At 39.2% G+C, this 26,987-nt stretch overlaps 2 protein-coding genes across 3 annotated transcripts; one reads left to right on the top strand and one right to left on the bottom strand.

The window, feature by feature from the left end:
• Positions 1-9,292: 9,292 nt before the first annotated feature.
• Positions 9,293-16,737, bottom strand: LOC106950840 (ADP-ribosylation factor-like protein 3). Of its 2 annotated transcripts, XM_015037965.1 has the most exons (7): positions 15,854-16,731; positions 14,144-14,261; positions 12,725-12,868; positions 12,444-12,560; positions 11,231-11,281; positions 10,843-11,028; positions 9,293-9,673 (listed from the first exon to the last, which is right to left on the bottom strand). In XM_015037965.1, exons 2-7 carry the CDS (start codon positions 14,144-14,146, stop codon positions 9,626-9,628), a joined length of 549 nt encoding a protein of 182 aa, XP_014893451.1. In that variant the 5' UTR covers positions 14,147-14,261; positions 15,854-16,731; the 3' UTR covers positions 9,293-9,625. The 2 variants fall into 2 exon arrangements, with proteins under 2 accessions (XP_014893451.1, XP_014893450.1); XM_015037964.1 differs by lacking the exon at positions 9,293-9,673 and having other exon boundaries at positions 10,121-11,028; positions 15,854-16,737.
• Positions 15,594-25,514, top strand: wbp1 (WW domain binding protein 1). Its single transcript, XM_015037963.1, has 4 exons — positions 15,594-15,830; positions 16,752-16,854; positions 17,784-17,951; positions 20,289-25,514. The coding sequence occupies exons 1-4, from the start codon at positions 15,768-15,770 to the stop codon at positions 20,849-20,851; spliced, it is 897 nt and encodes a 298-aa protein (XP_014893449.1). The 5' UTR covers positions 15,594-15,767; the 3' UTR covers positions 20,852-25,514.
• The last annotated feature ends 1,473 nt before the right edge of the window (positions 25,515-26,987 follow it).

The raw sequence follows: 26,987 nt of genomic DNA, 5'->3' as shown, positions 1-26,987 counted from the left end.
CTTATTTTAGTTGGTAACAAGTTGAGAGAAAAAAAAGCAGCAGCCTCATTGGAGCTCATGACAGTTCTGTGTAATCATTTAGTGAAAAAACTTAAAGTCTATGTGTTTACGCCTCTGAAAATACCTGCAGAAATAATATTTTAACTAAAGCTCTTTTAACACAACCTTACAAACAAAAATAACTTTGTCTGCATTATATACTGCACAGGCTTTATACTCTACTAACATGCTTAAATTAGCACATTGAATCACATCAGTCACCATGTATCTTACCATATTGTATTGAATGTGTCGATATTGTATCGCATATCATTTTATATCTGCCCATACTGTATTGAATGTATCGATATTGTATCGCATATCACTTTATATCTTTCCATATTGTATCACATCATATCAGGTTGTGCTACACACAACACCAGACTGTACCAGCTAATGGTGTCTCGTATCATTTTGTATTCTATGTATTACATTATATTGTGTTGTAAAGTGCTGGTAGTGTGTGTTATATTGTCTTACTCTTGGACTATGTTGTATCATTTTGTATTATGACATTTTATATTACATCATATCTTATTACATTGAATAACGGCTTTAGATTTTTAACATATTGTAGTTTACCATCTAAAATCATAGTATTATCAGGTCTTATCAAACTTATTGTATTGAATTGCATTGGCAATTCAATACAATATTTAACTGATCTGCTGTTTCACACTGCTGCTTGTTAGAGGGTGATATAATATGCTAGCAAGCTACCTTTCGCCAATTTCTTTATTCTTTTGACTCAAATTCAAAAATACTTTACTAATCCCAAGTCGAAATTAAATACCAGTTATACTCATGGTCTTCCTCATCTTGTGTTTCTATGGTCAAGAGTTTTCAGTGGGAGGCTTGTCATCCCGAAGACTTCAAATCCACAGAGACCCACGGGATCTTCTCAGATCTGATACAGGCGACCAGATTTAGGCCAGACAGCTACATTTGTGAGAGTGCATTGAATTTCCTTTTGCGATTTAAATGCTCACAGGTTTTTGTGCATGATTTCATGAGCACCAGTCATTCGGGGGTTCACAGTACCCTCTTCTATAATTTTAACCATATAGAAAGCAATATGTTTTTAAAGCTTCTACAGTAACTCAGTGACACGTATTTAAGATTACAAGTTTTAATGTGTTTACCAGTTCTTTTTCTTTGTTTGTTTGTTTTAAAAATGTCCCTTCCTATTCCGATTCCAAGAATATTTTATCACCAAGAGCATGTATTTCACAATCACACCAGCTTCTTACTGCATCAGTTAGCAGGTAAATAATCTGTTTCCAGCTGAATCGTAAATGTTTTTGCAGCACTTCCTTCATTTGGAGGTCTTGATTTGTGTGTTTGATTAAATCCATGCGGTGAATTTGTTTTCTTTGCTAAATACTGTAAAATACTGCTTAACATTAACCACGCTGTAAAAGACACATTCAACTGCTTTAGTGCCAATGAAGGCTTTCCTATTGGTTATTGATAACCAATTTTGATTTTCGTGGGACGCCTGTCTCACTTCCAAACTGAAACAAAATTTTTGGTCACATATAAAAATACATTTACATCTAAGACTACAAGGGATATGAATAAGTGCAGAATAAGTTACATGCTTCAAAGTGCAGCAAAAAATGATTTTGTCTTTAATGTCCGCATCAGCACTGTGACTGTGCCAATCTGGACTCTCTCACCAGAGACGTTCAAAATGCCACGACATCCGTTTTTCTTGACTGACGTTTATATTTTGTTCAGATGGGGCTTTTTGCAGGACAAACTACAATGTGCCGCTGTAAAATGTTATTAATGTACTCTCTTTTTTAAAATCCTTCGAAACAAACAAATGTTTCTGTCTCACCCACCCTTAAGCATAATCTATTGCACAGAAGAAGTGGTTTTAACTAACATGGTTAATGTCCATGAAATCATTTGAAAAATTACCATTGTTAACTGATTTGTTAGATCCGTGAAATAATGCACACAGCCCATCATTATAACAGTTTTGCAAGCTGTGCATATAAAAATAGAAAAATATATTTTTTTTAGGCTGAGGGTAACAGGACTTGCTGGGGAAGGGGTGGCTATAAAAATCACAGGGTGCAGATATTTGGAGTTGAGTTTAGTCAGAGACACAGTTACAGATCATTTAAAAATGCCCCGATTGGGACACTAATTCAATTCCAAGAACAGCTAATTGCATTTCTAATTAAAATTGTAAAACTACAATTTTATATGCTTTTTTTTTTTCTCTCAAAATGAAATGAAAGTTTCTCAAAATTCACCAGTTTGGAGGCGGCAGCCTTCTTCATTTTTGTTTCATCAAGCTCAGAGAGAGCTGCACTCTTTGCACTCAGGTTCTCATCTCGCTCAGGTAATAACCATTAACATAAGCACTAAAAACGCATCATCATCATAATCATCATTATCATTATCGTTACTGTCCCTGGTCCCAGCTCAGTGAGAGCCAGAAATAACACGGTTCCGTCCAAAAGAGGCACACAGTTTTCAGGAAGTTATCTGGACCGACAGCCGGGGCCCCGGCGGATCTTCAAAATTTAAGAGTTGTTCGTCCCACGCATTTGTTCCCTTCCCTCCAGGTTCCTAAAACTAGCCCTTCTTCAAAGTCTGTTTTCATCTCTCTTATTTCTTCCAACCGTATATTCCTTTTTTCCGCACCTCTCCTCATCCCCTACGTACACACACACACACACACAGATGCACACACTATTTTCTGTGCGCTCACAGTGATTGATGGAGTTAAGCAACAGAACACAGAGCAACGTGTGGCCAACAGTCCAAGACAGCCGGCATCAGAGGGAAAAAGAGAGGCTGGTGTGAGGAGGAGGTGGAGGAGGAGGAGAGTGGGGATTAAACGAAAAGAGAGAGGTGAGAGGGAGGGAAGGATAGAGGAAGGGAGTCGGAGTGTGTGTGTGTGTGTGTGTGCGAGAGAGAGAGAGAAGGGAGCTCAGCTGAAAACCACAGACTTAATTCTATGCATCATTAAGCAGTCTCACTCAATGCAACATCCCCTATACATCATCCACGCTCGGTAAACACAACGATGACATTACATTAGCAACTGCAAATGAATTTTCTTTTTAGAAGGAAATTGAGAATACTCTCCGTCTCTCCCTCTGTTTTACCCTTTCTGGCGCTTGCAAAGCAGGATGTAAAAGAGGGGGAGAAATAAACAAAATAAAAACACAAACAATATTTCCCTATCTGCCTCTCTGCTGCACACACTCTCACCGTCTCACACAGAATGCCGCAGAGACGTAGTCGTGAATCTCTCATTGTTATTTTATCTTAAATGTATTTATAATATGAAAGCAGCAGAATGAATTTCTCACACTTTGCTGAGGGGAATATTCTTATTTTGTATTTACAGATAAACTATCTGAAATAACTGGTCCTAATTATATTGAATCTTCAGCTCAGACTGGATGTAGCAGCTGTTTATAGTCATTTACAACCCAGTTGAAGGTTTCGCTTTGTTTTGGTGGCCTCATTTTTACTCCCAGAAGCCACCAAGACCAACTGTTATGCAACTGATATCGCCAAAGTCGAGCTTAAACCGTTCTGACAGCGTAAAGTGAATTCTGAGACTTAATAAACCATAGACAACAACTGCTTTACATCCAGTCTGATGGGTTTCTGATTCTTGTTGTGAATATTTTCTCAAGAGCCTTGTCTATACCAATTTAAGAGCATCTCGTGATTTGGCTGATATCTTTTTGTTCCTAATAAAAGGTTTTGAATCGAGGTTGCCGTATGTTGCAACATGTCATGCAATGTCCTGACCAAAAAGTTATTTTTTGTTACATAGATGTTTTACGAGAGAGACAGACGTTCTTGAATTCCTCCGAGGGGATACTGATCAGTATCTCCTCGGTCTTTGTACCTCACTTTGACAGCATGCTGTGCAGTGTTTGCAGAAAATACCTGACAAATGATCTCAGAGTCCTCAAATGATGTCTGCTAAGAATGGTTCTTTGGTACTAAGATACGATTTTATATCTCTGATTATTTTCATATTAGGGAAATTGCAAAATAATGTGACTTTGTAATTAGCAAACAAAGAGCCTAATGCCCGCACCACCACACTGGTTCACATCTAGCTTAAGGTAAACAAGACCCTACATGTCCTTTCTATGTATCTGATATGATAGTAAATGTAATGTGACCTCCACCTCTAAGCCAGTATAGTTTTAACATGTCTTAGACATGTTAAAACTCTTATTGCTAGAGCTTTGTAACTTTTAGACATCATATAAACTGCACATTGGCAGCCATATTTGTGTGAATGCATTTGTTACTTCACCTCATGCTTTGGCCGCACTGATGAAAGTTAACTTTCCTCAGCATGCTGAATGCTTGAAGTTGCTGACAGCGCAGGGGATTTGGATCTATGTATTCTGTGTATAATTTAACAATTATCTGACCACTTGGGGGCACTCAAAGACTGAGCATGCAACATTAAACGGTTAGACAGTCAGCGTGGGCGGGGATTTAAACAAATCGAAGACATCGTGATAAAATGTATCTTAACTTTCTGTCCTGACACCACAGAAAGCAGACTGAAATTTTAAACTCTTTAAACTATTTATTCTATTACACATGCAATATCTGCAATATCCTTGTCTCAAAATAGTCTATTTGCATTGTATTTCAAAGGCTTACTTTCACTACTTTAGATAAATAAAGCTCCAGCATCGCTTTCTTGAGCATCTAACTCTCTAAGATACAGAATTTCATTTGATTTTCTGAGAGATGTTGAAAGATTCAGTCGCATGCCTTCTGCTCATGAGTGGCACTGCTACAACATTTACACAAATATAGCAACGATGATGTAATATTAGCATTATTAAATGTCAAGCAACATTAAAAAAAACATTCTGTTTCTGAAGTATGGCTCACCTCGGATTGCTTAAGAATGAAAGAGTGACCAGTAGTTTGACCTTTTCTGATTAATTAGTTAAAATTGATACTCTGGGCATTATTAGACACAATTGGCCAATTGAATATACGTATAATATATGTTTGTCATTGACTTTAATCCTTAAAGTAAAAATTTTACAGTCTTAGACAGAAAATAACATATTGTGATAGTCAACTAATGACTGTGGGTACATTTGCGCAAATAGAATTATAAACATAGTCTGACAACGGGAATGTTTCTTTAAGCCTAGCACGTAAACCATAAATTATCAAGCGATTTAAATGAATAATTGTGTTTTTATTGCACAGATTATGCCTCCTTTCCCTCACTAGCTCGGCTCGGAAGCCTGGGAAATCTATTAAGGCGACGCCATAGATCATCCCATCCGCCACAGCGTGTATGTAGATCGGCCAGCTCATTTGAGAAATATTGAATCGGTTACAGTAAAGTAAGCCCCTGGATTGAGTCAAATGTAAAAATCCAAGCATGTCAGGGGAGCTGTCAGTGTGCGCCGTGATGACAGATGGGGTTGGGTCTCTGTTTTAGTGAGGGGTGGTAAAAAGACGAATTATTAGTTCTGGAGGGGGGGATAGAAGCGCAGAGAGAGAGGGAGTTGGAGACAATTGGATCAGATCTGTCAGCTGATAAGAGCAATCAGTTAATTAAGGAAGGCTTGAGACGATGGAAAGTGTTATTTCCTCCCAGAGATGGGGTCAGTGAGGGGTCAAGAGTGTGACCTCTGACCTCAGGCAAGAGAAGAGCGAGACACCAGTCAGTCAGTTATTAATTCGTGCCACTTCACGCCTCTTACTTTCGCTACATGAGGCATTATTCGTCTCCAAATGCAGTGAATTTTACAGGAAAACTAAAATCAAAGTGAATATATACAAAATTAATTTCACGTCTAATCAAACGGCATGTTACTTCTTTCGGGTTATTAGACAGATAGAGTCATGCTCAGAAAAAAAAAAATTATTAGATTGAGCACAAATACATAAAACACGAATTAAATGCAATATTACAATGTTCATAACTATGACAGCTTGAAGCAGAAGTCTGAGTAGCTGGTTGGCAGTTCTGCTTTTAATGTTGCTATGACAAGCTGAGGCCTGCGCTTCAAAACGTTCGGGTTGAAGATGTAAGAAATCTCTGCGGTTCAGATAGTGACGGTATTTTCAATGTCCTCACTATCCTCTCAATACCACAGTGCTGTGAGGATGCAGACAGGGGAGGATGTTTTCATCAGGTCAGGTTATCTACGCGCTTTATTTCACCCTGATGCTGTTGTTGTGACCTCCAGAAGAGTTAGTGGTCTTCTCCTTCATTTTGTCCACGTTCACTGTACTTTGAACCATCATTCTCTTGAAATCCCAAGAATCCCTCCTTTCACTGTAGTATCATCTCCAGATTTAACGATCAGATTTTCGGATGATCAAAATGAAAAAGAAAGTGTTTGCGTCGTTTATAGTTTCATCTGCACTGCCTCCAGGTTTCTCCTGACACGACTGTTTTTATTTTCTGCTTTTTGTCTCGGGAACATCAGACGTGACCCCCCTCTGCTGCTGACCCTTGGCTCAACCCCATCCACACTCTGAAATGCTAAGGTGTGATGTTCTGCCCCATTCCCTGATAATTTTTTATGGTCTTCAAGCCTCGCTGTTTACGGCTCTCCAGTTTGATAAAAGCACACGAAGAAGTAAGAGTCCCAACCAAGCTTCAAAGAAGCCGAGGCAGGAATGTGAGCATTTGTTGTTTGAGTTATTATCCAACACCAGCATCAATTTATATTTACATGAAGAATCAGTCTGTGAATGAGGCAGAATAAGATGCTGTGGTGCTTTACGGAAATGTTCCCAACATTGTAGTTGCTCTCTGAGGGACAAGCTGCATTCACTGATCTTAAATTTGAAGGTTGCAAGGAGGACAAAGTTTATTTTGACATGAAAAACGGAAGGAGATAAACGTCCATTTTCTTATTTTATGTGCTTAAATCTGATCAGATTTGCACAACAATTTGACTTTTTTTGACTTTTTAAAAAAAATGTCTGCAAAGTTTAATACACTTGGTTCGCATTCTGGTCCTCAAAAACGAATCAGTTCAACATTTTGTTTAATATAAAAATTGCAAGTGTGGATACAACTTGACTTGTGAGTTACAACCATAAATTTAAGATGAAGATTTTGGAGGGGCCTAGCAAATAGGTTTAGTAGTAATCGTGATGTCATCTGACTTTTCTCATGCGTCTTTTAGTCTAAGCTTAAATTATTACTGCTAAAATATTGCATTTGAAGGTTCTGGAGAACTTTGGGTAAGTTATAGTGGTTTTTTTTGCAAAGTTGGAGTGAAGTTTGAATGTGCTGCTGTGGTGTCAGAAGAGGACAGTGACATAAAATATTCTGTTCTTCCATATCATAAATTGTGTACGATGTTGATTGATACCAGAAAGACATTGCTTGACAGATAAGTATTTAAAGAAAATCCAGATGACAGACTGAAAAAGATCAAATATGGTCACAATCAATAGGAAGTTGTCGTACTCAGTCATACTCCAGTTACTTCCCTGGACTGAAAACTCTTAAATCTGCCTCATAAAGTCATGTTAAATTTAAACTCCAAAATACTAGACGGATGGATTTGCTTTCATATGCACAAGGGGAGCTTGAATACAGACACCTTCTTTTCCAGCTTCAATTTTAAAATGTATTCCAACCATTAAGAACTTTTTACTGTGTTACCTTAAAGTCATTTTGTCTTTTTACTTTAAATTTATTTATTTTTTTTACATTTTTAGCCATTTTTTTGTGATATCTCAAATATCTATTCAACTTATTTGATTTTATGGTAATTTAAAAAGAAAGGTATGTCTGCTTTGCTTTGAATTAAAGCGGTTTAATTAAGTCACAGGATCTCCTCCTCCCTGATTCTTCGGGCCCGTGAGTCAGCTGGCCTCTCTGCCCCTTGGTTTCTCCCTGTGTGGGAGGCTGCTGTGTTGGCCTGAGTGGCTGGGAAAGTCCCGTGATTTATGGCCCTTTGCAGGCCTGATTGCCTCTCTGATGATGGAGCCAAAGGTAACCAGGGCCGCTCGCTCCAATCCACTTTGTGCTTGGCAAATCAAGTTTAATTCATTTGAGATTTAAGGCCTCTTTGCAGCCATTGCACTATATTTCACATGCTGTTGGTGCTTAAAAAGGTTAAAAAAAATATATATATATATATACTTGTCATGTTTCCTTTCAAACTTTGCAAAAAAAATACAAAAAGACAAAAAAAAAAAAATGTAGGTCTCCATTTTCAGTCTGTAAAGAAAGAACTGCTGTGGATTAATATTTACCTGGTGAGGTGAGTGTTTGCCCTGGCCAAGAGTCCCAGATTGCTGGATCAACAAAAATCTAAGATGCAGCAGCAGCAAACATGCAAACAGAACACGGGACCAAAGCCCACATTGATGGCTGAATCATTATGAGGCCCATTCTGAGAGGTTATGCACTTGTCCCAGTCTACATCAGGGGCCCGGGCGGCTCGAGCACATTAAAATCAGCCAACCTTATATATGAGGACGGACTCACACAATGCGCACACAGCACCAGCAGCAGGGCAGTAACTCAAGGCCAAAGGAGGAGGGTTATTTTTATCATGGGCAAAGGTGCCAAATCATGTTGGTATGAAGGGGGCTATATAAATGCAAATTGTATCGGTGGGCTATTAGTCCTGGAAAAGGTTTGTATGTAAATGCCCCTATAGGACTACAGCGGCGCACTCATCCAGGTCAGATTAGCTGGGCTTGTGGCAAATGTGCTGCTAACAGACATAAGCGAGAAAGAGAAAGGGAATGCGATTGCCTTGTGGTAAATCGTGGAGAACAAGGTGAGAATTTGAGTAATTCAATGGCCAAGATGTTTCTGTACGATTTACCGCACAGGTGAGAAAGATGTCTTGAAACTAGCTTCTTTGTGGACACCAAGGCTAAGGGGTTTTCACGCTGAATCTCTCTAAGACGTTAAGCTTTCTGCACCAAACCAGGAGCTTAACTGTGAAACTGAAGGGACAGTTTGAGAAAGCAAAACATTAACAAGCACGTTTATCGGATTCAATGGCGGAAATTTGCTTTATGTTTGTGAATAAATAGAAACGGTTTCATGCTGAAAATCTGAAAAACTTTATAATCATGAAAACTAAATCAGCCATTATAATAAATAAATAAATAAATAAATACCATCCCGCTGATGCACCGATTGAAAACAGAGGATGTGATCACTGGAAATTATGACGTGTGGTGGTGCAACGTCGCCCTCTAGTGTTCACAAATTAGTCATACCAGCTTCAACAGGTTCTTTAAAACTCAAAAGTGAATCTTTATTTATAAAACTACTAAAGGAAATTCTTGCTTGGACCTACAAAACAATGTTACAAATGTCTAAACAAAACTGCACTTATGTATACAGTACAATAAGGAGGTCTGAGACAGCATGTGACATCTTCCTTGGTAGTATATTGGCATTTTTTTTACTGGTAAGATTATGTTTTGTAAGAAACAAAAACATATTGGCAAGAGTAACAATTTAAAAAACTAACACACTCTGCTGCCGTCGCATAACGTTCTCAAAATTACTGCATAGCTCGAGTATAAAGTGCTTATGTAAGTTGGTCACCACTGATATTGGTCATCTCTTCCGAAACTTTATATTTCTGCAAACCCAGGTCATCCCGTCCTGTTTGATAAAGGTGAGAAAAGAACCAAAATTATTCATTATTACTGGTGTCCAGAACCTTGTCAAAGTAAAACTTTTTCAGTTTGTCACATTAATCTCAATTGTTTTTAATCAACTCTTAACTTTGGCAAACATAAAGTAATGCATCTTTTGTGATGTGAAAGAAAATAAAAGGCCCTCAGTTTTAAAAAATGAAATCTTAATCCTCACAGCATGTTGTTGCTACTGCCATGGCTTAACGTGCAGTGTTAGTTTTCCTCTGCACAAAACGTTTTGAATGCATTTATAATTTGGTCTCATCTAACCAGAGCGACTTCTTGCATGTTTCTTTTCTGGATCCATGATTTAATTCATTTTGCCCAGAAAAATATGTTGAAACCTGAACATTGTTTGCTCATAATTCCAGTTCACATTTAGCTCTAACAAAGACATTCAAATCTGACTATCCTCTTTTAGTCACAGCATTCGTGGAAGTCTTTTCTCTCTTAATCTTTCACTTTTTAACTCGAAATGTATGTTGTTTAGACAAAACAGGCTATTCACCAAAAAATTTCCTCATGGGGGTTGGATATTGTTTTAAAAACAAACTGTCTTTTATCCTCTTGACCCCTGAGCCTCACACTCTAAGTAAAATAAAATAATGGGGTTATGTTTTAATGCAATTAGGAGTATATCACTAAAAGTTGCAATAAAAGTAGGAGGTTGCATTTGCAATCCTGCATGATCTTGAGAAAATTTCATGAGACCAGCACTTCCAAGAGCGATCAGGTAAAAAAGTAGCGTAGGCTGAGGCAAGACCAATACTTTGAAAATGTGTAAGACCAAGGCCAGTTCTGAGTACACTTCAGAAGTGTTTGTAAAAGTGCGAAGCAGCAAGATGAGGACTACATTGCTGCAACAGGCGGCATTGCAGTAGTTCTATTTAACAACAGGGTATTGATATCAGTAAATTGTAAATACAGGCCAAACTGGTTGATAGAAAGCTACCGTGAATAATTGTATATGATTAACAGAACTCGCCATATTTCCTCTTATTGCTATGACGTCAAAGAAGCGCACATCCCTATTCCGGGTACAAAAACTGACCGCAAAACACAGTTGTTGTTACTCAACAGCTCAATCCGTCTCGACCTCTGTTTATTTGTGTTTGCATGGCACACTGTATTTACCTGCACTCCTTCTGCAGTGAGTGCTGAGCAGGCCTGCACCTGCCACATGCGATCCCGGATCGTGTGCAGGTTGAGACTCTCCGCCAGCTCCGATGCCGGAGAGGCTGTCATCAGGTCCTGCTTGTTGGCAAACACCAGCAACGGCACAGCTGCAAGCTTTTCTTCTTCTAGCAACTCGGCAAGCTCCTGAGGGTAAAAGAAAAAATGGAAATAGATATGCTTTGGTGAACGTCTTGGCATATGTTGTAATTGCATAAAGTTTTTGCCAACTAGGCCCACTCCTTAAATAAAATAGTTTAAGTTTGTACTTCCAGGATGGCCTATACCTAATCTAAATTTCTATTTGTATTGCACTTTTTTTTCAAGCAGAAGTAAATTTATGTCTCACCAAACTTGTCTCTTCGAATCTTTTCCTGTCTGAGCTGTCAATCACATAGATCTGCAATCCAGAAAAGGAACACATTAAAGAGGCATTATACAAACTTACCTCTCAGTCAGCAGACTGAAGAAGTATTCTAAAGTAAATCCTGGCTGAGAAGCTTGTACAACAACAATCATGTTTTCAGCTTCTTTTAAGATCGTTTCCACCAAGAACAAGAAAAGTTGAACCACAACCAACATTAGAGATGGTGATAGTAGCATCAAGATGTGGGCTGTTTTGCTGCCAGCAACACCGGTGCCTTGCACAAAGTGAATGACATAATGGAGAAGTACGGCTACATCTAAATTATTCAACTTCTCCAATCCAACAAACAGCTGGATGGTTGAAAATTGGACATAATTTGAAAGGTGGTCGATGCAGGAAACTTGCTTTGACGTTTCCAAAGCAAGTCCGATTAAGCTCTTTGGAGACTATAGTTCTTGATATCTGAAGTGTATTTAGATATCAAGAACTATACCGGAAGCTTGTTGAAGGGTCCAAAAAGCTTAAGCTAAAAAGCAACTTGCTATGGTATGATTAAACAAACATTAGTAGTGGTGACTGTGTATTTTTCACCTTGGGTAGACCAGAGAAAGTCTACATTGAATAAAATATTTTGTAATATTCTGTATGAATATTTCAGCCTGAAAAAAAGAAAGAAACTGAGTAAATTGATCCTTAAAAGCCCAAAATTAAGATGACATTCATGTCCATGATTAGTGTATGTAAACTTCTGACCAGCAGAAGACAGAATTACTTTTTTCTATTGCTAGACCAGTGGTTCTTAACCTGGGTTCGATCGAACCCCAGGGGTTCGATGAGTCCGTCTCAGGGGTTCGGCGGAGCCTCTGCCGCGGAAGTAAAGTCGTGATGACGCCCCGTTTTGCCATCACTTGCTCCAGAGGATCACGTTACATTGCTTAGCCAATCAGTGCTGCGGGAAGGAGTTCCACTCTCAGCATGGATTGCGGGGTTGGTACTGCCTCTAGTGGCGTGGGGGAGGTAATACAACTAATATAATTACATTAATAAATCAGAATACAGCAAATTATTTTCTGTGTCGGGGGGTGGGGGAGTTCGGTGAATGCGCATATGAAACTGGGGGCTTCGGTACCTCAAAAAAGGTTAAGAACCACTGTGCTAGAGTTTTCGCCGTATGAGCGCATCAGACTGAACCTACCAGTACATCAGTGTTCTCAAAATAATTCCTCCAGTAAGGACGAATCTTGCGTTGCCCTCCAATGTCCCAAACGTTTAATTTGAACCCGGAAGACTGCACACTCTTTATATTGAAGCCCTGGTGAAATCCAACATAGATTAAGTTTAATGGGTAGCTCAGCCTCTCGCTAAGGAGGTGAACTGATGCATGACCTGACTGTTTGACTAGAAAATGAAGTAGTGGGTTCTCACAATTTGACATAAACAGAGTGTTTCTGTGTGTGTGTGTGTGTATCACTGTACTTGTGTGGGGGTGATGTGGCTGATGTCTTCAGCTGCCAGCTGTTTGAGCAGAGTGGTCTTGCCGGCATTGTCCAACCCTAACAGCAGTAAGCGCACCTCCTGCTCTGGTGACTGCTTTAGTCTCCGGAGAATAGACAGCAGGCCCTGCAGGAGGATCACGGCGAATATTAGAGACGGTTAAACCCCAGTGGGATGAGAGTTAATGAGATGACTTAGCTGTATCTTGCAAACTTTGAATAACCTCAAAAGCCAGTCTGGAAAAAATCAACTCACTCAACCAACAGCTAAAAACATCTACAGCGTGTTTGGAATAGATATTTTTGGATCCATTAGAACTGTCCAATTAATCAAAGGATGCTATTTAATTCCGCATTCTGTTTTCAAGTCTCCGATTGGAAGGTTTAACAAAAGCCTGAATGCCAAGTGGGAAAGTCTAAGATTTCTTTCTGAAACCTGTTATCAAAATCCAATAGGGTGTTGTGCACAGAAAACTAAGAGACATCTGCGGTTCAAATCGTTTATTATTCTTGTTAATGCTTCCACACTCAACTAAACTAGTAAAAATCCTGATGCATTGTTAGGAAGAACAACGTACAGAGAAAACTGTTGTTAGTTTGCTTCGCTAATAGCAGCTAGCCAGGTCACTGATCAAATCAATAAATATACCAAACTGGGGGTTTGAACTTGAAGCATTGAACATGAAGCACATTAAGATAGTTTAAGATCTTATTTCAAGAAAGGCAATTCAACCACCAGTGGTACTAGTAGCATAGGATGAGAACCATGGATGAAGAGAGCAAAGGATTTAGCTGTTAGTCTCTAAAGTCGTCTATAAATGTACCAGAAGCTCAAAGACGCTGTGCAGTTGACTGAGATTAGGCATCTATAGAAGGCAGCATGCTAGGCTTTGATTATAGCAGAGCAATTTGCTGCTGCAGAAATGCTTGGTAATATGTGGAATAAATGTACTAATATGTTCAGAAGATATTTGTATGCATCAGTATTATAAAAGCTATTAATTTTGCTAATATATGTTTTTTTTTAAAGTTTTGACGGTGGTTTTATCAGTTTGTAGAAATCTAATCCGGTTAACTAGACTTTTATCGCTGCAGCTTTGACTTTACAGTCACAGTCACTTAATCAGATAAGTATTATTTTGTTAGTTTATCCAGAGGGATATCTGATACAATTTACCAAACACATTCTTGAACTAAAGCTAGCACTGAGAATGGATAAAAGCCCCAAGTGTTTATGTCGGGCCAACAGAATCAACTCTGGTCTCATCAACCTTACCAAGACATATTTAGAACTCCAATAAATACCGCAGAACTAAAATCAGCCCATAGCTATTAGAAACATGAGTTTGGCAGCCCGGGTTTTAAATATCTGCTCCTGCTGATAAGAACTGAGATAACTCACCATGGTGTCCACGGGTCCTTTTGCGGTTGTTGCTCAGTCTGAGTGGATTAACATCTTCCCCACCATGTGTCTCGGCTGAACAGCTGCCAAGTTTTTGTTTCCAGGGACACTCTGACGTCTGCGTAAACAAAATGAAAAAGAATCTTCCTTTAAGAAATGTAGTTTCTTGTATTCTCATTATTTAGTGTTTCCTGACTGTACAACAACTGTCGTTCTGCTTCTTTCAATTGAGTCTATTTATATCACACCACATTATAGCTAATGTAGTCTCAAAGAACTTTAGCAGACTCATTTTATGTGTAGGAATATAAAAATAAATTTAGTTTGAATTTAATCAAACCAATCCACTTCAGTCCAATACACAGATCAAACACAACTGATTATTACATAATAATATCTTGCTTAAAGCATAAGCATATATTGCTTAATTTACACAAAAAAAGGTGTACCACATTCGGATGTTACAGTTCTAAACACAGGCACTGGGATGTTTACTTCATGCATAACCTTTGTAAGAACTGCTTAGAGTTTGGGCTCAGGTTATGTAAAAACAATGCAATGTTTTTACAAGCCCATTTACCTTAAAGAGGGAACTCAAAAGTCCATTACTGCAACAGGGACTCTCTCAAATGTCTAAATAGCAGTAAGGACAAAAAATTGTGCTTTCAAATTGGGTTTTTGACTAGGTTTCACTTTCGTTAAAAGAGTTATATGGAAACAAAACAAACATGTTAACATAATATTTTTGCATTATGTAATTTTAATGAGTTGAGAAGGCTGCCAAAACTATATCTATTATATTACTTAATGATAGTAGTATATGAATTATTATAATTATGTTTATTATTTATAATTATTATTGTAATAATGTTATTATAGTATTAATAGTTTTAATAGCATTTGTTTATTTGATATTTAGAAATGATTTGGTCTGTTATTATTTCTGCTCTGATTGTTTCCAATAATCAACTATTTGACAATATCTCAGTTTTTGTTATTTATTTATTTATTTATTTATTTATCATTTATTTATATTCATTATAAAATATAAAAGATATCTGAACTATTATGCTTTAATCCATGTCTAACGTTTATGTGATCACATTTACTGGATGGGAATTTTACAATATATATTTTAAGACAGTGACGTTTCTTTTTTTATGCAAGCTGTTTCCTTGTTGAAAAGGTTTTATAACACAAACAACGTTCAATTTTACTTTTTCTATCTTTTGAAGGTATGTTGTGCATATTGAATTTCCCCACTGGCACAACAAAAGAATTGCTCTATCCTGTTTTATTTCTTCTTTTTAGAGTTTAATTGACTTTAGAGTTTACCTACAGTGGTAATATATTATACAGAAACTTAGATCTATTTCGTAAAATCTTGTTTTCAATTTGGCTTTTCAAACACTTACACACAGCGCCCCCTACAGTTTAATACCCGTTCCAGATTCATATCCGTACTGGGGAGTGTTTCTCGGTCAAACAACAAAAACATGTCTGAGTGTGACAGGCTGAACCGTTAGTTGGTAGCTTTCAGCCACCCGCTGTCACTGCTGCTGGTCGTCGATCCGACCGATTGCTTTATGGTTCCTGTCGTGTTCACGGCAGATAACCCAGAGAGATGCCACAGAAAGCACTGGGATCTATTGTAGGTCTTCTTTGTACCGGGACCTGTCTGGTGCAGGTAAGCCCGTATTGTGAGCTCACCCTGTCGGCGTAAGCTTCCAGCCCAGACCGCTGCTCCGGGGCTTGGTGAAGGCCTGCTTGCGATTCTTTTTTTGTCTCCTCCACAAAGGAAACAGGGCACGGTTCGCTTTCTGTTTGCCGTGGGTGACGTCAGTTAGCAAAAGTTTCCCATCATATTTTAAGAGTTATTGTAAAAACTAGAATTGTTTTCTATCTAAAGTGCATTCACAATGGTATTTCAATGGCCCATTTCGAGAGTTAGAACCCAAGGTGTTAAGATTAACGCTAGCGGTTTGGCTAACGGGTACCCGGCGAATGGACATATTTATTCATAGCTGCTGATGTTAGCTTGGCAGACTGAGTAGGCAACTTATTAACTGAACATTTCACCTTAAATAAATGTTTTAACTTAGTACAAGCAATTTGATAAGAAAGAGACCTCATTCAAAGGTACTCTACAATATAAATATATTTGAAACATCTATGTATAGTTAAACAATAGTTGTGACAGTGAAGGAATTTCGTTATCGCGTATTTTCTAAAAATCTTATGAGCATAAAAAAATAAAGCCAGACTAAAATATTTTAACCCTCGGGCCTTTTTAAAGCAACTATTATGTATTAATTTGGCCTTTAGCTAAACGAAACTAATGTCACTCAATTTATTTGCAATTTTAAATAGCATTTTTTTTCATGGTTTAGCTGTGACTTTTATTTAACAACCTGCTGGCGAAAGTGTTAGCATTTTTGGATTTACCACAAGAAAGTACATTTCAAATACTTAAATGTACATTTGACAGACATGTCCAACTTTATAGAAAGTGACATTGAAGTGACAACTAGAAAGGACAAGCTTGCTGGCCTTGTATTTGTTTACTTTTCTGCTCGGATATTTACTGTCTTCCTCCTGTGTACTGAAGGGAAAGGAGTTTTGTTCGGGGGTAAATAATGAACAGTACCGCTGTGAGATGGGTTACTGCTGTGGGGAGACAGAATGCTGCACGTACTACTACGAACTATGGTGTAAGTACAAATGTGTAGTGTGCGCACACTTTTTAATGTGTGACTACTAAATGATAAAAAAGAATACACGTTTTTTTTTGCCAATGTTGGTTCTCTGGAGGGACTATTACATTGAATATAGAACCTGCTTTGTGATTGAATCAGGCGCTTTCAAGGTTCCTTTTCAGTCTGAAAAAGTATGGAGTTTAGTGTTTTTAAGGTCTGGACAAGTATGGAAAAATATTTGTATTTCCAGAAATTTCTCTATATCCCATTTTCTGAAAGTAGTCCTGCTTGTTCAAACCATCCATCAGTCTATTCATTGTCCTTGATTGCACCTTTATTAATCTCCATTACTTCACATGCACTCTTTTTTTTCACTATCTATCCTTACATTATATTGGCTAACTATCAATCCATTATCATTCTGTTCATTCAGAAGATGAAAGTCCATCTTTCATCTTTCTATTTTTTCACTCCTTTATCTTCACATATTTAGTTTTTGGTATGATCCACATTTAAAGCCAGACACCCCAGGAAGGTTAAAGTACATTTATAAAATTAAATTAATCTAAAAAGAATTGAGAACACATTTACATTATATCGTATTACAAGGATTGCTTTCCTGGACGGTCCGGAAAAGTTAATAAAATTATTACGTCTCACCTGATCTTTTTTCAACTTTGGATAGATGTGAAAAAAAAAAAAAAAGTTATAATAAAAATCTAGGAGTTTCTATGCTTTGTGCCTGTGCCATTATTAAAAAAATGACATTTTAAATTTCTAACAAAAGAAAAAAATAAGGGGTGTTTTAAATTGATTTCAGTTCCCTCTCTTTAATTTCTTACAGTAAAATTAAAGATGTTTTACTCCTCATTAGTTGTTTTAGCTATGCATAACCCTGTACGGTAGCGGTGCTAAGATTAAACTGAGACTGCTTCTTCCCTCAGGGTTCTGGTTGGTATGGACTCTAATCATAATGCTCAGTTGCTGTTGTGCCTACCGACACCGGAGAGTTAAAATGCGTCTACAACAGGAGCAACGGCAACGTGAGATCAGCCTAATGGCCTATCAGGGTGCTTCCAGCTCCTTCATTACACCGCCACCTCTCAATTTAAGTAAGATTGTGATTTATTTGTGGTTTAGAATGTTTGTGTCAAACACGCTGCCTTGCAAAAGTAAATACTGCACACCCCTTCTAAGTTTTTCCACATTTTGTCATGTTACAACTGCAAACGTAATTGAATTGAATTCTTTTGTGAATATCTATGGTAGAACAACACAAAGCAGTGCATAACTGTACGTGGAAGAAAACCATATGGCATGGTATTCCACACTTGTTACAAATAAAGATCAGAAAAGTGTGGAATGTATTTGTATTTGTTACTTTTCAGATTTTCAACCCTACACGATGCTTAATGTTTGCTTCAAGCCTCGAAAAGGAACACAGTGTAGATAAGATCAAAATTTTAATTTTAATAATATGCAAAATACAAGGTGTGTGAGGCGAGGCTAACACTAACACCGTACAGAACCCTAAACACATCAACCTCACCTTGAATAAAAACAAAATCATATAATTTTCCTTCCACTTTACAATTATACACTGCATGTTGGTTTTTGCAAAAAGTCCTAATGAATACACTGAATTTTGTGGTTGAAGGATGACAAAAATATCAAAAAGTTGAAAGGCTGTTAATACTTTTGCAAGGAATTATTGTAATTTCAGTTTTTTGTTGCCTCACATGCCCAAAGTTTATATCTCACAATTAATGTGCTTATTATTTCTGTTTCAGTGTATGCGTCTGTTGATTTTTTTTTCTTTGCCAAAAGATCTTCTTTCACATTTACCTCTGTATACTGAACACAGATCATGAGATACAGACTTGTAGTCAAGTAATATTAAATCTCTTTCGTGACAAACTTTCCTGATGTACTCTACTTTGACTACACCTTAATTCCCGTATCTCGACATACTTTTATCAGTTCCGATACCAGAGGTCGTCGTTTTCTCTTGATTTTTCCTGAGCCAAAACCTGATATTTATCCCGGTCTTGTCGCACTCGACTGCAAATCTTTGTGTTTTGAAGACTTGTGGCTGAGCTGAAACTGCAGCAGTGACTGGCCAGCAGCAGAGACGTCGCCTTAATGTCAGTGGTCACTCTAGGCCTTGGCAGCAAAAAGGATATCATGTCCAATAATATCACAAGTGGCAGTTGGACAAGCTTCCCGTTTGTCGGGGTGTAAAAACCCATAGCGAGCAAGCTTGATTTCAAGTCAAGAATGACAACACAACTCCAACCTGCGTGCATAGGTAGACAGTGACTCACACAGAGACACTCTCGATGTCTAGCAGGCCTTCCGTCCGTCGTCCAGTAAAAATGGAGACAACTCATCTTTTAAAAAAACACCGCTTTATCAGATTGTAATAGTATCCACAATAAGTTTAATGAAAACCTCAAACACTTATAATGCTCTTGTTGTTGCTCTGTTGGTAAGCCGTAATTGAGTTATTTCTTGCACAGTGTTCTTTGCATCTTGCTACAAACAAGTCAAAGCAGCATTTTTTCTGAAAGTGATGAGTGGCACTCTATTAAAGTATTAACCAATTAAGTTACAAAGCCAGACCCTTCATCTTTTTTGTTTTTGTTTGTTTTGCTACGTGAGCAATCTTGGGTAACTAAATTTCTTTCCCCCATCGGTGTGGGGAAATTCACAGGGATCACCACCATCTTTGGCTGTCGTAAACAGCCGACTGACGCACTGGACCTGATGGGGGAGGGGCGCGTTGAACTCTTTGCTGAACACAACCTGAGGGAATGCACTTTGCTGCAGTAAAAGAAAACAAAAATCTGCAAATGCATTATGACGGAAAATTTCAGTAGATTTGAAAAGGAATTATCTGCAACCAGCTTTAACCTGAAAAGCAACTGATGTTTGACCAGGACATAGGTAAAGGTGCAAAATTTGCAAAACAAACAATAGATGCAAAAACAAAACAAATGAGCAAGCATTATTAATGTCTCTTTGCTTGGCATTCATGTGAAGCATAAACCCTAGAAAAATGACCAGTACATCCAGCTGCTGGAAAAAAAAAATGTATAATTTCCCTATGAAATTGTAATTAGATCATTTTGTCAATGTTATTGACAAAATGCCTGTCGTTATCTATCTATATATATATATATATATATATATATATATATATATACTCACTTCCAGTTTTAAAGGGAGATGTGGTTACAAATACTTTCTTGCTAAAATGTGCTTTTAAAACTGTGCCTATGCTTTGAAAAACTATCAAAAGTTAGATTTATTTGTCCTTTTCTTTATTTATTGCTTTTATAGGAGGCTAGCTCAGATCAATTTATATCCTTTTCCTTTTTAATTCCTCTTCTTTTGACCAACGTAGTGAAGGACTAAACTCCTACAGCTTCTTGTTTTATGATCCTCAGGGTTCTGGAATGACTGCAAGCTTCCCGACTACGAAGAAGTCGTGGGTCACCCCCCGACCCCGCCTCCCCCGTACTCTGAAAACCCTCCCGAGTCAGCTCCGGCTGCCGCCCCTCAAATAGGCCAGACGGTTTCCGTCTCCGTACCACGGATGTTCCCTGACGCAGAGCCAGCGGCACACTGTCAGGCATCGGGCGTCTCGTCAGACGAGGGGGCAATGTCACAAGCTGACCAACCACAGAGCCGGGGAGAGGAGAGCGTAGATGTTTTGCCGTCTGGGGCGGCGGCGGCAGCGGAGGAGGGGGAAGATGAGGAGGACGACGAGCTCCTAACCCGACGCCGGCACGTGACCGGCGACTCGGGGATTGAGGTGTGCGTTTGCCAGCTGGACGTGGACGAGGGCTCGGGGCCGGAGGAGGAATGCGACGAGGAAAACAGGATGTGCAAAGGTGCCGGCAGGGACTGCTGCTCCGGACGCCCGCAGGAGACCTTCAGGCAGAAGGAGTGCGCCTCGGAGCTGCCCGGCCAGTCCGCCAACACCAGCACTGGAGACCACATGGTGTGATCCACAGCATCAACAACTAGCAAACTAATGCAGCTTCCAGCTTCACACAGGGCCATAACTATCGCCATCGTCATTGGCACGGGGGGGAATGGCTACGCTTTATTTCCCTGAACTAATATTTGCGAAATGATGATGATAACTAATCAGTTCTGGCTTTTGTTTAGGATTGATACAATAACGATGTGGGCAAAGCACGGCTTATTCCCTATACTTCTCTTAGCGGGGGGCTGGAGGGGAAGATCCAGCAAACGTTCTGCTTCTCTGTCGGGTATATTTCTACCTTCTGTTCGGCGTGAGAACGTCACTGAGTGGCGAAAAAGAAAGGAAGCGGCCATTTTGGACTGAAGGCAGAAGTGACCGTTTCTCTCGCCGCCACCTGCAGCGCTGCTTTCACGTTTCTGTTCCAAAGCCCTCGTAGGTCAGAACATTTCCGCCCTGCCCTCCCAACTGAGGCTTGAAGCGTGCCGCAAAACACGGCAAAGCGACGTTTCTCGGGCCTCCCCCAAGACTGAACACGTTTGAGGGAAGAACAAACATTTTCAGCAATCAGCTTGATCTTACAAAAATTAGAATCAGATTATGTTGGGTTTTTTTTTTTTCTTCTTCCCAAAGCCGTTTAATGCGTTTAAGTACTGAGTGCTTGCTGTGAAATCTAGGCCACAGCTGCACAGTGATGTCATCTATGAGGTCATCGCCGCCCATGTTGGGGCGGAGGGGCTGAAAACACTTGAGCGGAGAAGAGGTCCGCTTCTTGTGTTTTAAATGTCACGCTGTTTTTTTTTCTTTCTTTCTTTCTTCTCTTTTGATATCATAATGTTGTCACCAGGGCTGCTTAGTATCTAATTAGAATGATGAAAGTGGTGCTCGGCATTGTAGTGATTTATTGATTGTATGCATGTATGCATGCGATCTTCCCCTACTTCAGTTCCCAGCTGCAGTAAATCCCTTGTACTAACATGGGCAGGTCTTTAGTCAAAAAAAGGTCTTGAGGGGAGCTCTATGTTTATTTAACTTGTTAGCGCTGAGGGAATTTTTATCACTCAGCATGTTGTTGTTTTTTTTTATGTCAGTACTGAAGGATGTAGTTGCTCTTTGATTCTTTGCTTTTTCATCACATAACCAGCTCTGCTTTAGTAAATGCCACAGGTGTCCTGATTCCTTGCAGCGGATTTCCTGGATGCGGTTGTGTACGGCTGACAGTGCAGTGACGAAATTATGAGATATGCTTTTGAGATCGGTGAGGTAAAAATTCAAAGCACTGATTTTGATGTTTTTTTTTGTTTTGTTTTGTTTTTTTCTTTTTGCACGTGGCATGACTTGGTGTTTTATATTCGAGTGAATTAGCATATTCCGTCATTTTTAATACTTGCTCTGCTCATCACGTCCAACGGTCTTACCCTGCGGTGGCCGAGGAACTCAGTTTAAATATTTTTAGGGGTAAAGCGGTGGAGCGATTCCTTTTTCGATGTCTTGATGTAGTTTTCTTGATGAGTGCTAACTAGGTAGCTGGTGCTGTCGTGGGTTTCTGTTCTTTCTAGAGCTGCTGTCCGTGTGAGGGATTTGCAGTGGCATTTTTCCACTGGCAGCAGAGGGCCAGTACATTAGCAAGCTGAGATGGTTGCAAGCTCTGCTCGGCAGTCGATTTGGTCTTGGCACGACCACAGAAATGCTTGCAATGAACTGCATGTTCCGCACTAATGCATGCGGCTTGTTTTCCCGAACTGTAGTTTGTCCGCTTGGAATATTACCCAAAAAAAAAAAAAAACATGCGACAGATGGGGAAAGCCGCGGCGTAATGAAGTTCCTACTCTGACATTCTTCAAGTTATTGTCAGGAAATAAACCTTAAAAGAATGAAGTTTGGGAAAAAAGAAAAAAAAGATCAAGCTTTTTATACATCGGCTCTGATTGTGTGTAAAAACTCAGGTCACCTCACAGGATAAGTGCACGCATGCACCCACAATGCAATGCTCTAAAGCTGCTTCTTTGGCAATATCAGTGGCTTTAATATTCCAACCGGGCATGGGCGGCTAGGAGATTATCATGGTGTATATAATGTTTTAAGAATATTTACACACACCCAAAAAAAAAAACACCTGCTAAGTTTAGAAGTGAAAAAGCATAGCAGCTCTTTCCTTACCAACTGAAAAGCAGTGTGCAGCAACAAGTGGGGGAGGGGTTTTAATTGATCACAATACGATTGGAAAAGCTGCACAAAACTTGAGCCTTGATCTCGATAGCTGGTCCATGCCTATTTGTTTGGGGTTTTTTTAAATGGGTTCAGTGCCTGAATCAGACAACACCAGTCCGACTTTTGTACAAGAAGTTTACACCATGGCTTCATAACGAGGAGGAACTCAAACACTTCAGTGTTGCTTGAGAAAAAAAAAAGTTCTCTTATTAGTTCCACACAAAACACATAAAGTCATTTTCTTTCTGCACATCAGAATGAAAATGTTTCCTCTCTTCATTGGCCTGCAGCAGCTTTTTTTTTTTTTCTCTAGGTTGTAGTTGGTTAGGTTAGAGTGCTGCTGCGGCTAGAATGTAGCAGAGGAACACGGCAGAACGTGTCGGGACAGAACGATGCACACCACGCACCGCGGGCTGAAACTATCAAAATGTTCCCGTTCCTTTTGTTGCGATAGTGCTGCGTCACCTAACAGGTGCTTGAACGTGAAGCCATTCTGACATGACCTTTGCAGAGGAGTGGTTGCAATGTGAGCATGCCTGCACACCCCTAAGCAGATTTCATAAACAGTGTTTTATTTTATTTTTTTCTTGACAGCATACCTTAAGCTGCCTTGTTGCATTTCTATAGAGCCGATGTCTTGATTAGAGCTGCACAGATAATATATATAACCTCTGTATGTGGAAACTGGTGTAATACTGCCTTATTAGAGTAGATGTAGTCGTCTTTTTTTTTTTTTTTTATAAATCGTAATATTTGTGCAAGCATGGTTGTATTAGAGAGCAAAGGAGCACTGTTGTGTCAGTAGAAAGTAGCATTTAATCTCGTTCTGGAAACGTTCGCAGGCTCTTTGCTTAGAGGATGTGGCGTACATTTAAAAGCCACCGAACTGAAGTGGTTTTGTTGCTGAGAAGTGGTTGTTGAATTTAAAAAAATACTGTGTGTAATTATAGCTGTGGCACTGATGAGATGTGTTCACACCAGATTTGTTGTGCTCAGTTTTGTTTTTTGCTTTTCTGTGCTTTAGATTGAAGCACGAGGAAGCAAGATTGTTGCTGTTACTGTTTTATTTTTTTATTTTAATTTTATTTTATTTTTTGGAAATGACTCACCGTTGTTCACAGTGCCTTGCAAAAATATTCACATCTGCTGAAGTTTTCCATCCTCTTTCATCCAACAACCATAAATCGTATTGTGGTGTTTTATATCACAGACCAATACGAAATTGTGCATAATCCGAAGGAAAAACATGTATGGGTGTCTAATATCTAGAGACTTTTTTTTCACCGATTCTTTGCGGATTAAGTAGTGATTTTTATTCGTTTGTTGTTGTTTTTTGCCCAGACTTTAACTGGACCATTCTGTCACATGAATATGCTGTGACCTAAACCATTCCACCGGAGCTCTCGCCAGATCTTTAGTGTCGTCTTGCTGGAAGGTGAATTTCCCCCTGAACTGCCTCACTGGCCCAAAGCATCCCCACACTATGACGCTGCCACCACCTTGTTTGGCAGTGGGAACGGCACGTTCAGATCGCTGCGTCGTTTGTTTTCCACCATTCTGGTCCCACCGGACCAGAACCTCTCCTTCCACATGACCGCTGCATCTCCTGCACGGCTGGCTCCTCATAGAACCAGGTTCTGAAGCCTTTGGTGAAATTATACTCAGGTTGACTCTGTTTACAAAAGGATGTGATTTCAGAAGGTCATTGGTTGTACCCTTGATTAGAGGTATCGGAGAAAATGCATATGGATACCTCACGTTTTTCAAATCTTTTGTTTGTAAGAAAAAAAAATATATAAAATAATTTGAAGTCCTCCTTTCACTTCACAGTTATGCACTACTTTGTGTTGGTCTGTCATAAAGCATAAGGTACCTTGAGGTTTGTGGTTGCTATGCGACAAAACATGGAAAGCTTCAAGAGCTATGGATACAAGGCAAGTTGTACATGTACACATTTAATACCAGTTACAGCAGTGGAGGGCAGTGAGGTTAGGGGCTCTTTTGTAAATCCCTCCTTTATTTTTACACATTTCCCGAGACTAAGGGCTAAATATTAATCATAAATTGTCATCAGACGTATGCTCTACTGAGCGATTAATCGGTTTTGTTCTTTTATTTTTAATTTTTCTCAAACCACAGTTACAGTGATCCACTATCTGAACACAGATGCGTAAAGTGAACTTTGGTTGTTTTCCAATGTGGTGGAGCTCATATTTATATATTAACCTGTTGTATATGAACTTGTGTGTGTGTGTGTGTGTTTGTTCTTTATTTTAGGCTTTGTCCTTGCCTTCTTGTTTTGTCAACCTTAACAGAGGTGCGTGATGGTCTCTCCTCACACGTTATGTTCACACTGAAAACACACGTAACCGTCTGCATGCGTGGATGTGTGTGGAGCGTCACCGGTGGACTGTGACTCCACCCTCAGAAACTGCATTTGCTTGTTTGCCTCCGTTTGCGCCACCTTCCCGACGAAAAAAAAAAAAAAGGGGCACATCCACCCACGCAGATCTGCAAAAGGCCTTCGTCATTTCCACGCTTCGCAGGTCGTCCACGGGTCGTGCCCAAGAGGTCGCCCCGACCGTGGTCTGTTCAGTTTCACTCTCAGGGTTATTATCGTGGAAAAAGCAGAGCGACAACAGATTTCAGATCACCGTCTCTCAAAAAGCCAAAGGAAACGTTACATGATTGTCACGTGTTTTGATGTTCGCTCCCCCTCCCCTCCCCCCCTCTCCCGCCCTCCTACATCACGCATCTCTGTGAACTTTACTCAACTAGGCTATGCAAAAAAAAAAAACATAAACCTACTGTTATATGCTGCAACCCCCTTTCTCCGTCAGATGTCCATGGGCACCAGTACGAGCAATATGACTGTCAGCACTCGTGGCACTGCGCTGTACTGTAATCGATCAGTCTATGTGTATGTATTTTAAAAATAATGTACTTGTAATGCTACTGCAATGTCACGGTAACTCTGTAAGCTTCTGTATGCCGAGGGGTTTTAGTTAAAAAGCGTATGTTTCGTACCCTTCTTTTATTTTTATTTTTTTGGCCGTTTGTTGTATCTGCTGCCCAATAACTTTCCACTCTTGACTCATGGATAAACTCTGGATAAACCACATGTCAAAGCTGCGCATGCTCAAAGAGAAATGTTGAAAATGTTCTTTTTGCTGCTGCCGTTCAGAGCAGCTTTCTTCTCGTTTTTCCGTCTTTATGAACTTACAGAGAATATTTAACCGTTGCCTTTAATCCTCTCAATACAGCACCATGATTTTTCTATAATATACACATGAAAGACCTCACCATGGAACACAGTTGGCTTACATTAAACCAGCAGATTTTAGGCTAAAGGGCCATTCAAAATGAGTCCTCAACATTTAGCCGAAAGAAATATTATCTAGGTTGTCAGTGGGATTTTTTCTACAAAAACCTACAAATTATGTTTTTTTTTCCTTCTTCTAAACCATAGGTAATACCAAACACAAGGAGGTGCTGTGGTTAGGATGGGGTTTTTTTTCTTCTGTTTTTGCCAAAAATGAGAAACATGTAAATCTGAAAGGGAAGCAGCCATCTATGGAAAATCCACTCTTTCTACATTGTTGTGCTGGTAACTTTTGAAGAAGCCAAATTGAGTAAAGTGGAATACAAGAAAAAAAAAAAAGAGAGCAATGACTGAGATGAAATTGCTTTGGTTTTTGGTTACAAGTCTACTGTGTACTGTCTGGGTCATCGTTTGTATTTTATTTTTTTAATAAAACAAACATTGGCGCTCTGCTGATTGTCTGTTTTTCTTGATTTTAAATCCTCTAAATTTAACTACAAACTCTGGTTTTACTGTAATCTATGCACTGCAACTCAAAAATACCCCAAGCAGACCCAGACATCTGATTGGCTAACCTGTGTAGTATCTCAACCAATCGCCTTGTTTACAGCAGTGTGGCTACAC

The sequence above is a fragment of the Poecilia latipinna genome, unplaced genomic scaffold (assembly GCF_001443285.1).
Source record: "Poecilia latipinna isolate Pla-1442-1.1 unplaced genomic scaffold, P_latipinna-1.0 Scaffold425, whole genome shotgun sequence".
Classification (NCBI taxonomy): domain Eukaryota; kingdom Metazoa; phylum Chordata; class Actinopteri; order Cyprinodontiformes; family Poeciliidae; genus Poecilia; species Poecilia latipinna.
The sequence above is the reverse complement of the archived record's forward strand: the minus strand, read 5'-3'. Positions and strand labels throughout refer to the sequence as shown.